We start from the raw sequence: 13,551 nt of genomic DNA, 5'->3' as shown, positions 1-13,551 counted from the left end.
CACACCACGACCCTCGTTCTGTTGGTCAGGATCATTAGTAGTCGTGCGAGCAGCCACCAGCACCTATGCCGAAAAAGGTACACCACTCTGAAAGAAAAATCCCCGAAACACCATCACCCCTCCCAATGCCCACCTGCACGTGCCAACATAGAACCTTCTAGTATCTGCACATGTTGAATGCTCTCCATCACCACTATGCACCTCATCTAGACCTTCAACTTCTCCATCATCTCCTCGCCCATTTCCTTAACCTGCCCATTCGTGACAGCGCCAGCCGGACGCGTCTCCAGCAACTTCGTTTCGCTCGATCCATTCCTCTCCGCATCAGCATCCGTCAACCCCTTCCTCACTCTCGCCACGGAATCGACAATAACCGCGTCAATGCCCGCCTGCGCTTGCAAATTGCTATTGTGAGGATCGTTGTTCAGCGTGCCATAGGACACACAGACCAAGCCAGAAGACTGGACCACGTTGATAAGTCTCGGACAAAGAACGAACGGTTCCGCCGCTGAGACGATTCCCAGTAAGCTCCAGCGACTCGCGAAGCGGATGGCTTCTTGTAAAGATCCAGCGCGAATATCGCCAACGGGTGAGACGCCAGCGTCCGTGAGGAAGAGGACCGGGATGGAAGGTTGCTTGAAGGTCAGAAGCAAACAGATATCCGGGTGGAAAGAGCTGAAGACGATATTCCTGCCCTTCCTCCTATTGTAAACCAACTGCAGCACAGTGTCGACGAACGTATTCAGTTCCACCGCGTACGTGTCCATCTCCTCTTGCACCGTCTCAAAGAGCATGGGATACTTCATCTCGATATTGAAGCCGACGTCTTCCGGTATGGTTGTGAACATTTCCTCGAGGGTCGTGAAAGGCTGCTGGATGAATTCGCCGCGCATGTTGCCTTTGTAGCCTTTCGTCTTGAAGTCGCGGGTATTCTTCATGCGTTCGCTGCCACGGGCGTCGAGGGGTGCGCCGACGGAGTAGGAGCGTTGGATCCGGCCGGGAGGCTCGCGGTTGTCTCTGCTACGAGACTTGCCGTTGGTCTCGGCGGGGGATGAGGGTCGGGTTGGCTTGGGTGTGTCGCTGAGGGCGAGGAATTGCTCGAGGGTCAAGGTGTGGACGGGGACGTCTGCGCCTGTCTCGCTAACGAGGAAGTCGTGGTAGATGACCGGAACATGGTCTTTTGTCATCTGGACATCGAACTCGACGTACGATGCACCCAGATTGGCTGCGGTGATGAAGGACTGGATCGTGTTCTCGCCTAGCTGGAGCGATGTCTTGGTCGCCATGTTTTTGCCTAGACCACGATGGCCGATGACCTTGGTCGAAGACTTCGTCCAGTACGTCTTTTGCTCATCGATACTGATGTTGGGGTGCTTGAAGGGTGTAATGATGAGGAAGTTAAAGTTGATGGATCCGATGACATCAAAGTCAGGACCAGCAAGTAGAGGCACGCTCATGTCAGTCTGTAGGGTCGATCGCTTGTTACCAACGCCAGGCTTGATACTCGAAAGCAATGCCACAGCACGAGCGATGCGCTTGTCGGTCGCGCCGGAGTATGTTGGGACGAGGTCGAACAGCAACTTGACCTTGGAAGGGTCCTTGGTCATGAATGTGATCGGCGAAGTGCTGATATCCTCTTGAATGGGCAAATCGATCACAGTGGGCTCTCCGCTTGCCCCATGAGCAGTCACCACCAACGACAAGGCAGTATCAAGCTGTGTCGCGTGCGCATCGTTAATCGCAATGTTCTCCAGATTGATAGGCTGCAAGTCTTTATGCTCGCCCAATGTGCCCAGACTGACGAGCACCATTGTCTCCTCTGTGAGGTATCGATGTCCGAAGGACTTGACTGGCTCTGGCACACGTGCTCTGAGCTCCTCCTTTGGCACACCATGTGAGCGCCTGTCCTCCAACGAAGATGCAGCTGGTGGGGAGGATGACAACTTCGCTTGTGCTGCAAGTTCTGGGCTAGCATGTAGACTTGGGGGCGGTGTTAATGATGCAATGTACTTCGCAAGCTCAATGTGTCCACGTAGCGCAGCGTGTTCCTGAGGCGTCCAGAGCGAGGAGTCAAGCTTGTTGACTTGCGCACCAGCATCGACCAAAAGCTTCGCTATCGACAAGTGGCCATTAACCGATGCAATGAACAATGGTGTCCATCCATACTCCTTTTCGGCGATCTCCAGATTGATGCGGTTGTCGCCCGAAGTGGCTGCAAGTAGTGCCCTGGCACATTCCTCATGTCCGAATCTGGCGGCCACATGCAACGCTGTCTCACCCAGATCATCGCGGAAGTTCACATCGACGCCCGCATCGACCAAAAGGCCAACAATCTTGTGAAAGTTCGACTTGGTCGCCAGCTCCAGAGACATACCACTCTTCTCCACATGCTTGCTAGTAAGGCGATGGTCTGTGAACTTATGCCAGTCATCGACCAGCAAAAGGGCCTTGCAACTCCGATAGTGACCAGCAATGACAGCCAGATGGAGCGGCGCGAACCCGTCTAGATCTTGCCACTGTGGCGCGTCGATGCCCTCAGACACATCGAAGAGGTTCCACTGCTGCAGGTGCTTCATGACCATCTGGCTTGCGAACACGAGTCCATACTGCGCGGCATAGTGCAGTGGCATGCGGCCGTAGACGTCTTTGCTGAGCGCAGACTGGTGGTGCTCTTCTTTGAGATGATCGAGGACGAAGGCGAGCAACCGTTCAGCTTCCACATCCCTACTCAGGTCGTTTTCCGGATCTCGTTCTTCGACCTTGAATGCTCCCGGCGCTCGCACTGGTGGTTGAGCAGCGTTGATGAAAGCTGTCGCCTTTGAGATTTCCTGGAACCCTCCTGCGTCTTTCGATGCCCTGACACGTCCGATGGAGATGATCAGCTTGTGCAAGCAATTCCGCTTGTTCAGGTCGTTGTCCGGATCAATGCTCGGCACTTCGCGCAAGATGGCCTCAATGCTATTGAAAGCCTTGAATGCAATAGCTCGCTGGAGTAGATCCAACAGCAAAGCCTTCTGCGCACCAACCTCCGGTGCATTCTTCGAGACCAACAAGAAAAGGCGTGTAGTATCCTCCTCCTTCACGGCAGACTCCATGGCCTCCAACGCAGCAGTCGGGATCTTCAGCGTCGTCCTCGATCCCATTCGATGTATGGATCCACTCGAGCTGCCCGAATGTACCGAGCTCGCATCGTCGACAACTTTCACCTCACCTAGCTGCGAGAGCCAGTCATTAATCGCCCTCATGTCCAGCGTCAACTTGTTATTCGTCGCAAAAGCCTTCGGATCCACCTTGGTCGCCAGGTATCGACTCTGCGTCGTCGAGCTCGCAATCTTCTTATCCAGCTTCTTCGTGATCTTGACAAAGCCCCTCCTGTTTACCTCGCCATACCACTGCAAGTTCCTGTACTGTCCCCTCAATTCGAGCAGCGCGCCCATGAGATCGTCCATATCATCGCGGTCCATGCCGTCCTTGAGCTTCGAGGCCATGCCATATCGATCGAAGAGGAGTCGCAGGCGGCGGGAGAACTCGGCATACTTGCGGTTGTAAAAGGTGTCAATGTCTTCGAGCTGGCGGTCAAGAGTGTAGAAGAACTCTGTGAGGAGATTTCGTTAGGTTACCGACCGTGCCCAATGGGCTCGCTCACCTGGGTGATAGATTGGTGTGAGGCAATCATGATCGTACCGGCCAAGTCTGGCTCCTCCACGCCATGCTGTTCCGACTCCTTCCTCGCGGCCTTGATGAGCTTTTTCAGCGCCTTGTAGTCGATGTACTGTGATGCCCATTCGGGGACTTGGTTGCGGGGGAGGTTCTGTCCGAACTTCATCGTTTGGAGCGTGAAGCCGCGAGGCAGAAGCCTGCTCCGAGCGATTGTGTGGTTGTCGACGCAGTGCCAGACAATGGCTGTGAAAGAAGGAGCGAAGCTATACAGAGCAGTGAGGAGACGGCGGCACACGACACCCTGCTGCACAGCAAGACAGCGAGTGGTGACTGCCTGTACGCAGCCGTTCAATGCAGCAGCGCCGATGTGAGCAGCTGTCTCGACTCGCGCGAGGAGGGAGCACTCCACACTCAGCACTGCGGGATGATGATGATGATGATGATGATGATGATGATGATTGCGGGCAGCTCGCGGCCGGCTCCCTTGTGTTGAGAGAGAGCTGGAGTTGGAGCTCACAATGGAACTCTGGTGGTAGGGACAATCGAACGAAGGGAGGGAGAGTAGAGAGGCGAACGTGCGTGGCCAGCTCACCAGCAGCACAGCGAAATATCACCGGCCATCCGCTGACGTTTGGAAATGATGCGACGGTGAAGTTGTCGTGATCATGTCCGGCTGCCGCTGCCAATGTCTGCAAAGCAATTGCGGCCAGGAAGGACGGCGGAGACTGAACGCTTGAACGTCGCTCGTGGCGGCCAACGTGCCTCTCACTGGTAGACTAAAATCGGTCCCTCGTTGCCGAAGCCGGGGGGTCACATGCCGAGCCGGGCAGTGTGCTACCACTCCTCGCGCGTTCCAGGGGTCATGTGAAAATGAACAGGTCAGGAAAACATGTCGTTGGCAGGAAACGAGATTTGCAGTTCTACAGCCACCCTCTTGTACGTTTCGTACGCCGTGCACCATCCCACACAGCCCGTCTCCTGACACCTCACTTGACTTTGCTCTTGCGTCACAAGCTCCACCTTCCCTGCTAGCTCTCCCGCTCTCTGAACACAGCCACCAGGCACGTGGTCGTCTGCATGCTCAGCTTGGTGTTAGCCGGACATATACTCGAACACCACGTGGCCATGTCTCGGCAAGGCGGGCAACGTACGACTTGCAGTCGAGATCAAAATGTCAATCGGTAACAGTCCTCCTTGCCATGCAATGTGGGTATCGATGCTAATCCTACACGCTCCATCTCCCAAAAGCTCCCAGTGCTCCATCATACACCACCAGATCACCACCTGTACAAGACCAACACCTTTTCGCAGTATTGGCCATTCCCGTAACCTCGCCATCCTAAGGCTCAGCACTAAACGGTCCAACCTCCTTCATGTATCCCACCGGCATCTTCGGCACCTTGGGACTCTTACTGTTCGCAGCCTGCGCTCTCAACGCATCCCTCGCCTCTTTATTCCCACTACTGCTTGTGAGCCTCCTCAGTCCAGTCTTCAGCGCCTTGAAGCCACCACTGGGCTTGACGGTGTAGGCCGCCGGGAGAGTAGAGCTCTCGTTCGTCTGCGACCTGCTGAGTGTGCCTTCGTCGTCTCCGTCAGAGAACGGTGCGTCTTCATCTCCGGCTTCGTCACCGGACATGATGTCGTTGTGTAGGCGTGAGGGGTGACGCAGAGACGGGGCAGGGGATGTAATGGATCTGTTGTGCATGCCTGGACGTGTCGGTGGCGGTCCAGCGGACTGAGCAAACGCACCCGGGTTCATCGTTTGCTGTTGTGGCTGATAACCGCGTTCCGCGAACCCGGTCTGAAACGATGTTATGCTTGCGTTTCGCTTGAGCGAGCGATGGAGAATGGGCAAGGCTTGCTGATCGTACAGATTCTCCCGTTCGTCGACGTTTGATGGATAGCGAGGTGTGCCGCCGCCATTGGTCATCGCTGGAGGCGACTCGGCCGGGTCATCGAAGAAGTCGTCGAGAGTGTCCAGCTTCTCTGCTAGCTCGCCAATGCTGGCATCCGCGACTCTGGTGTCGTCAGATAGCATTGTGGCAGTGCGCTCGGTGAAGTATGAGTCCTGGTAGTCGTCCTTGTGGAACTCGATCTCCGGCGTCCTCGTTGTCGTCTCCTGCGCGCCATTGATGCCAGCGTATGCAAGCGTGTAGTAGACTGCGTGCACATTTGATCTCGTCTGCGCGGAGTGGAGAGCAGGCATTGGGATCGACCATCCAGACTCTTCCGGAATGCCGTACAAGCTCTTCGTCGTATCATACTCCTTGCGAGTAGCGCGGCTGGAGTGCGAGCCTGCCATGCTCATTCGCAGATGCTTGTTGTCCAGTGGCGTGCCGGTCATGTCAATCACATTGTCAAGCACCTCCAAGGCTTGTTGGCAATGCTTGGTCTGCAGTAGTCGTAACAGAGGCGAGATCAGATCCGGACCTTGGCTCGCAATCTCTGCCTTCCGCATGTCAATGTCAGGTATCATGACACACAGAATCTGCATCGTCTTTACTTTGAACCACGGCAACTCGTTGTTGACCATGCCAAGCAAGAAGACCAGGCTCGGGAACTCCAATGCCGGGAAGAAGGTGGTACGGGCGGCGGTCATGCAAAGCGACAGGAAGTCCTTCACTGATCGATGTCTGCCCTGTTTGAGACCTTGGAGCACTCGCGCGAGCGCCACGAAGCCCTGACTTTCAGCTGCAAACGATAGTGTTTCTGCCGAGTCTAAGCAGTTCACATCGCCGTCGTCGTCGAAGTAGTGAAGGTATTTCGGTAGGTTGGCAAGCACCGTGAACAGAAGCCGGTCGTCACTGCCCACCAGATCGCTGGAAGGTAGCTTGACAAGCCTCTCTAGTATCGACAAAGATCGATCCATTGACTTGCTTGATCTGACGCCCTTGTATATCAAGGTAGTGACTCCGTGGAAGCCGCCCTCCCACTTGGCTGGCTGTGCATCTCTGACAATCTTGAGAACGGCCGGGTCGCTAAGGTCCATCTTCGTCAAAAGAAGGTTCAGCATGCTAAGTCCTTCTTGAAACTCTCGCTCGAAGATCGTTTCGAGACAGGCACATGTTGTCCAAAACAGCTGAGGGTATGCGAGCAGATCCAACGGCTCCAGGGCACCAATAATGCTCCGTAATGTTGTCAGAATCTCGAGCGAGAAGATCAGGTAGTCGTGGTTCTCGTCGTCAGCAACGGTGTTAGAGAGTCTTGCCAGCATGTCTGCGAGCATTTTGGTGTTGAGGGTCGTCGAGACACATCGGAAAACCTGGAAGCTACGACATGCGACGTGTCTAACGGCGCATGAAGTGGCCCACTCCATCGTGACCTTGCCCCATTCTTCTTTTATGTCGGGATAAGTGACAGAAAAGATGCGCACGACCTCATCCACAATGTAAGCCATAGGCTCAGAAACAGCGCGGCTGTCTTCTTCACCGGGACGAACTTGGCTATCCGCGTATCCCCATGCAATTTTCGGGTCGTGGCGGCGCACTGACTCTATGAAGTCCTCGATCGACTTTTTGTCAGGTTCCGTGCAGCCGGGGTCTATCTTGGAGATGACAAGCTCATGTATCAGGTGAACCAGCATTTCTCGCGCTTGCTCTTGGACAACACTGACGTACTGATCCCACTGCACAAGTATGACCTGCAGGAGTACAGGTACTTTATCGGCAGGGAGCTGGAACGGCGAGACCACCAAGTCTACAAGCAAAATCATGCTCAGCTGTCCTAGGGACAAGCCATTCTGCTTTGCACCGCTAGGTAGCACATTAGCAAGATCTGCGATGTATGAGAGGCCGACGGTGTCGACAGGAGCAGGAGCAGGCGGCCGACGCTCAGCGACCATGGTCTTCGGGCAGATGTGCATGAGCAAGTACTCGACCACTCTAGCGCCGGCTGGCGTCTTCGAGAGGAAGACCACTATCTGCTTCGCGAAGATCACAAAATTCTGTTCTTTCTTCTCCAGGCAGATCGTGATGATGAAGTCAAGCACCAGCTGTACATTGCCGCCGTAGGGTCCAGTAGCAAGAGCTTGCCAAAGTGCTTGGATCTCATTGTGCAGAGTTGTTGGACTTCTGACTGTGATCTCAAATAGGTTGACCAACAGCATGTACGAACTTGCCGTCGGACCACCATTCGGATCTAGCTGCAGCTCAGTGGCCTGGATCCAGGGCAACATTCCAGACACCATGTTCCGCTGATGATCTGGCTGTAGCTCGTTGAAGTACGCCGAGAACTCTGAGAACACATGAAAAGCTAGCTCTGGATGCTGACTCGCCAGTCTTCGTGAGATCTCAAACTGTGCAAGCTTGTACACAGCGGTCGTCTTGTCTGAGACACTGATGTCCAAATCTTGCAGCTTCGAAGTCTTGCCTTGCCGTTCTTCGAGCGTTCGCAGTAAGCGGCAGGATTTCATACGAATGTCGGTATCCTCATTACCAAGTGTGTACAGGCCAGCACACAGCGTCTTCCAGAAGGGTGTGTTGACGTTGGCATTATCCGTCAAGACCTTTGTGACCACCTCAAAATAGCTTGCAAGGGCTTTCGGCATACGGGCGATGTAGCACATTCGCATTGTCTGGGCCATCAGATACGGCTGATCCACGTTATGGACGATCAAGTTCTGTAGAGCTTTGCGCCCAATGGTGTGTGTGCGGTCACTCGGAGCCTCGAAGATCGTACTGATCCAAGCTAACATTCGCCGAACGTCGAATTGCATCAGCACTCTGTTGTCCGCGATGAAGCGTAACGGTCCAGCGCACAGAGTAGCCATGGCGCCAAGTGCAGCGAACTGAAGCTCAATTTTCTCCTTCTCGATTGCAGAGTTGATGATCCCACGGTTGCGGATATCACCCTCACGCTCGAGTACAGACCTTCGTATGTGCTCCTGCTGTCGGCGGATGTGTTGCTCGTTTGGCGAAAAGCCACACCAATTTTCCATGAGTGCGAATGTGGCTTGTCTAGACTGGAATGATAGCCATTGTGTGCCATCCTTGAGCTTGCGAATGCAGTCGTAGAAGCCATCGACCAGATTGCAGAAGTGCATACGCAGCCTCTGATACTCTAGCTCGCCTTGGATCTCGCTGTCACTGAGGAATATACGCAGCTGCTTTGTATAGTCATTGAGATATGTCATGACATAGGAGTCGCCAGCGATCTTATCGTCCTGGAGCAGGTGGCTAGTGAGACTCAGCAGGTGCGTGATCTCCGTGCGTAAAAAGTCAGTACGGCGATTGCGGCGTGGGTTGCTTCCGGTGCGCTGATGTGCGGTCAATCGCTCCTTGGCGTCTACATTACAAGCCTGAACGTAAGGCTGCAGTGTCTCGAGGAGTGCCTGGAAGAGGGTGGCGTTGGTTGCTCCTAGACCAGCGACCGCAGCCGCACGTACAGATGCATTGGAGACCGACAGTACCGGCACAACCTTGTTGAAAAGCTCCGAGGCAGATGCTATTTTCTCTTGGCTAGAGACGGATGTCTTCGAGCTCTTGCGCGTGTGAGTGGAGTTGTTACTTGACACTGGAAGATGAGTCGCACTCCCTCCAATGTTGGTCAAAGTCGTGCATGCGAAGATGAGATGTATCTTCCACTGCTCAATGATGATCTCTGGCGATGTGCTGTTGAGACGCGTTGGCGGTTTGTTGTTGTTCGTGAACGCTTGTTCCAGCGCGTTTGTGGTCTGCTTTGTGCCTTCGCCCAGTGCGCCGATCATCCGATGACTATGAGACAGTCGCTGACATACGAGCTCCCGTGTCAATGCAACAGCATGTAGACATATCTCGGAGCTCAGTCTCACCAGATTCGGGAACACTTTGAACCACAAGTTGGCGTCGTGTGCAATGTCGCTGCTGCACAATTCCACAAGGGTGCTATTGACATTACTTTTCCTGAGACCCTTCTGGAGACGACTGCGCTCTGCCAACGAGAGCCGTTCATCGTTCACGTCAATGACTTGTTGCGAGCTGCCTTCCAGAATGCTGATGATACGGTTGCTGGGCTTGCCAAGCGCAGTGTCAAATTTGGTGATTAGTCTCAGCACATTCACGGCGACTGCACGTACAGCCCGTGAAGGCGAGCACAAGAAGAATAAGCCGTGTGACTCGACTTCATCAACGTGCGCGAGTATGCCTGAAAGATCGAGTGGCAAGCGTCGGCCACCTGGCTCGTCTTCATCGAGAGGGTCCACCACAGCTTTCTTGGTACGCTGCTGAATATCATCGATCCATATTTGGAGCAGTTCCACATAGAGCTTCAAGGTGTTCTCGATGTGCCCGGGTCCCAACAGACTGCCATCAGACACGGTGGAGTATCTGTCATCGAAGTTGAAGATGAACCGGGCGAAGCCGATCGTCACCTGCTGTGCGTGGGATTGTCTCGCTATTGACTTGAGAGACTGGGCCGAAGACGTAGCGATATGAGACTGGACGTGGGCTGTTCCAGTACACAGTAGGTTGACCAGCGCGTTGATCGGTAAATGTGGTGAAAGGCATCTGGGTAGAGCCTCTACCGCCACGTGCAGTAGGTCGTAATAGTGTTGCCGTAAATCAGTAGGGTTCATTAGTTCGTCCCTCTTGTTGAACGTGAAGGCCTCAGCCATAGGCGTCTTCGGCGTATGTGACGAGAATTTCTCGTCCAGAACTGCTTGTCCACCAAAAGTGTTGTCGCATATCATCGTCAACTGGCCAAGCATCTTGCAAAATTTGATGTAATACTCCTTCGCAACATCGTTAAGGTTCGTGGTCATTACGGGGCGTGAAAGGCGCTCTGTTCTGCCAGCAGAGAGAGCGAATCCTTGAGATCGTGTTCGGCGATGGGTGATGGGCAATCGTGAGTAAGGGTCTATGAATGTATCGCACTCGAATCGTGCCGGGAAGGCTGGTGGCTCATTCTTCTCCAGATCACTCATGATGACAAGGAACGCGCGGATAGCAATAACAGTCTTCTCTGGATCCAGATTCTCAATCTTGAGATCCTTCTCCGGGCCAGAGAACAGCTCCGCATTCATCAGTGGGAAGATGATGTTGCGGAAACAGAAATCCTGATGTTTGTAACCGATGATACGAATAAGCTGAATGAGAGGATCCGCAATCATTGGATCTGTCGAGATCAGAACTCGCTTGCCGCCCTGAAAGACGAGCTTCACGATCTCATCAAGCTTCCGGTTGATCGAATTCTGACTTTCACTGAATCGGTAAAGGTAGCGCCATACCAATCGACATATTGCTTTCAGGGCATGTGACCGACCAACTCGGTCTCTAGCCTTTGGCTGGAAAGATGTCACCAGGGGTAGCCATTGGGTCGCAAAAGCTTCCGGAGGTGACGCGCAAAGCAGTACCGCCTGCAGCGGATAGACGTATGGCCAGTGGTCGGCCTTCGACAGCATCTGTGTGATCTTGGGCTGAAGTACAGAGACCACATCCCGCCACTTTGGAACAGTGAGTTCACTCGTCGCTGTCGCAGCAATAGGCAGTAGCAGGTGCTCGAACAGCTCGGCATAAGCATGCTTCATGGTCCGCCCATGAACTTCGGCGAAGAACTTGGCAAGAAGCTGCAGCATCTCGCATGACCTGTGCCATGCCTCTTCTGGTACGGAGCGAACGTGCAGCCATCGCATGCTCTGTACCAGGAGCGCAGTCTTGGCAGCCAGCCGTTGGTCTGCAATGCCCTTCACTGCAAGGCGTTTCTGTGCTGATTCAAGGTCCTTGATGAAACGCTCCACGACTTCTTCGAATCTGACGCCGCTCATGACACCGAGGAGCTGGCCTCGGATAACCCAATTGGCCTTGATCACTGGTTCTCGAGCCAGAAGCTCCGGATCTGCGCTTTGCAGCTGGCCATAGATTACATCTTCAAGGCGGCCAGCTGTATTTAATGTGTTGTCCGGTCCGTTCAGTGCCTTCAATGTGGTCTGTCCAATAATCTCTATAAGCACTCGGCACAGGATGTAGATCGACACCGTCGACCGGCGATCCGCCAGGGCTACCTGATGCTCCATCAACGAGATATCGTTCCCGTTCGGTGATGATGATGCTGTGGACGCCGAGTATGGAGTGTGACCGTTCGCCGGTCCCCTTTGCGTAAGACCAGCTGCTTCACGCAATGCTCGCAGCTCGTTGTACATCTGGTTCGCAGCATCTGCCTTCTTTTTGCGCCAATGAATGACGGAGTCGATCAGACTATTCGGCTTGTGTCGATTGATATGTCCGAGCGAGGTTATCAGCTGGTCGAACGTCGGATCCGCACCTGGTCCACAAATGCTCTCAATGCGCGGCTCCGCTTCGCCCGGCCTCGCCATGCATCTCTCAATGCGATCGTCCGCTTCAGCAATGAAGGATGTAAACAGATGATGCAACGCATATTCGCCCACTGTCTTCAATTCCGTACTCTGCGCTTGTGCTCTCGACTGCGACCGATTGTGCTCGTGACTCCGCTTCACTCGACCACTGTGCATCCTCGCCGGCCCTCGCTGCCCAGAGGCCATGCCAATGCCAATGCCATTCTCAAAGCTCCTGTTGATTGGTATGGCCGCCGCATTCGGCACGTGTCCGTTGCTGTGTAGATTCCCCAGAGACGGGCTCTTCTTCAAACTTGCGGTGGTGTATGCTGCTGCGTCGGGCGAATGGCTAGCCATGATCTTGCCTGGACTCAGTGGACTGCTGTTGGTTGAGGCCAGCAGGCTCGGGTTGCGCGAGTGCTGCACGCCATGCACGATCGAAGCCTGCCGGTGGTGGCTGTAGGACACGGAGGGCTTCCGTTCGATATCGACGCTCTGCTTGTTCGACCGGGATGGAGCTCGAGCTTGGACGGGGGTGATTGCTCGCGGCGATGCATTGCGAATGCTGGTACTCAACGCTCTGCCTCTCGCCTGGCCGGCTGGATCGCGTGATGCCCCTCCGACCGTGGCTGCTGATATGGATGGGTATGCTACGGGGATGCCAGGGATGGTCGGCGGCGCGACGAGGAGCGGTTCTGGCGGCGGACTGCTGCTTGTATCGAGATCTGGGCATATCAGGCCCGCTGGCGACTGCGAGGCCGGTGTCTTGAAGCCATCTGAAGGCGAGGGCGCGGCTGATAAGACGCAGTGTGTCGTCAGCGAAACATGCCTCATCGTATCGCGACAGAAATGACCAGTGTAGCAATTTCCCGGAGAGAACCTTGGACACTTACCACTGCTCATCCTCTCTGCAAACAAAGTATCGCATGCATCTCCAGCATGTCCCGCGAAGATATCCAAGTGCGAGAGACTCCCCCCAGCTCCAGGCGCAGGAGACAGCGCGACGAAGGGTATAGCGATATCACAATGTGATGATGATGTTTTAGAGGAGAGGACTGGCTGCGAAGCGTTTGGCCAACTGAATGCCGCGCAAGTCTCGATGGCGTTGGCGTTGTACCTGCACCTGCAGCGGCTGCTAAACCCAGTCGATGATAGCGAGCTGCCATCAAGTCCCGCCAATCGGGCTCAGCAACACCAAAGTCTGCGCGAGCTTGCTCAGGTACAGCGAACCATAGTTCTAATGATCAGCGACTAGTTGACAACACCTTCTCGCAGCTGTTCTTGTAGTCTCACAAACACGCGTACCACCGCCACCACCACCATCACCACCACCAAGTCTGGCCACCATCACCCTCCGGAGCCGCATTGGGCATTCGCATACATGTACATGAAGAGGAACGCTAGCAGCTGACGTACAGAGCAACCACGCTTCCACCTCCGGCAAGCTGTACCAGTAACCACATGCCGAACGGCAGCCGAATGGGAATCAAGCACAGAAAACGACTCACCATCTATTTTCATCTAGTCCTGCGTGAAGCATACCCACTCACAGAGCCCTACATGGAAGTCCCGCTGCAGCTACAGCAGTGCGGCAGTCCGTCTCGCTCAACACCTTGACAAATGAA

The 13,551-nt window shown here is 54.5% G+C and overlaps 2 protein-coding genes across 2 annotated transcripts; both read right to left on the bottom strand.

The window, feature by feature from the left end:
- Positions 1-206: 206 nt before the first annotated feature.
- Positions 207-3,826, bottom strand: CLAFUR5_11059 (Glycerophosphocholine phosphodiesterase GDE1; the record flags this gene model as incomplete). The annotated part of the gene is made up of 2 exons (XM_047910207.1): positions 207-3,595; positions 3,685-3,826. 2 exons carry the CDS (start codon positions 3,824-3,826, stop codon positions 207-209), a joined length of 3,531 nt encoding a protein of 1,176 aa, XP_047765748.1.
- A 1,173-nt stretch (positions 3,827-4,999) lies between these two features.
- CLAFUR5_11058 (Cell morphogenesis protein PAG1) lies at positions 5,000-12,829 on the bottom strand (the record flags this gene model as incomplete). Its single annotated transcript, XM_047910206.1, has 2 exons — positions 5,000-12,720; positions 12,820-12,829. The coding sequence occupies 2 exons, from the start codon at positions 12,827-12,829 to the stop codon at positions 5,000-5,002; spliced, it is 7,731 nt and encodes a 2,576-aa protein (XP_047765749.1).
- Positions 12,830-13,551: the final 722 nt, after the last annotated feature.

Source organism: Fulvia fulva, chromosome 8 (assembly GCF_020509005.1).
Source record: "Fulvia fulva chromosome 8, complete sequence".
In the NCBI taxonomy this organism is placed as follows: Eukaryota; Fungi; Ascomycota; class Dothideomycetes; order Mycosphaerellales; family Mycosphaerellaceae; genus Fulvia; species Fulvia fulva.
This window is presented reverse-complemented; position numbering and strand designations above follow the sequence as displayed.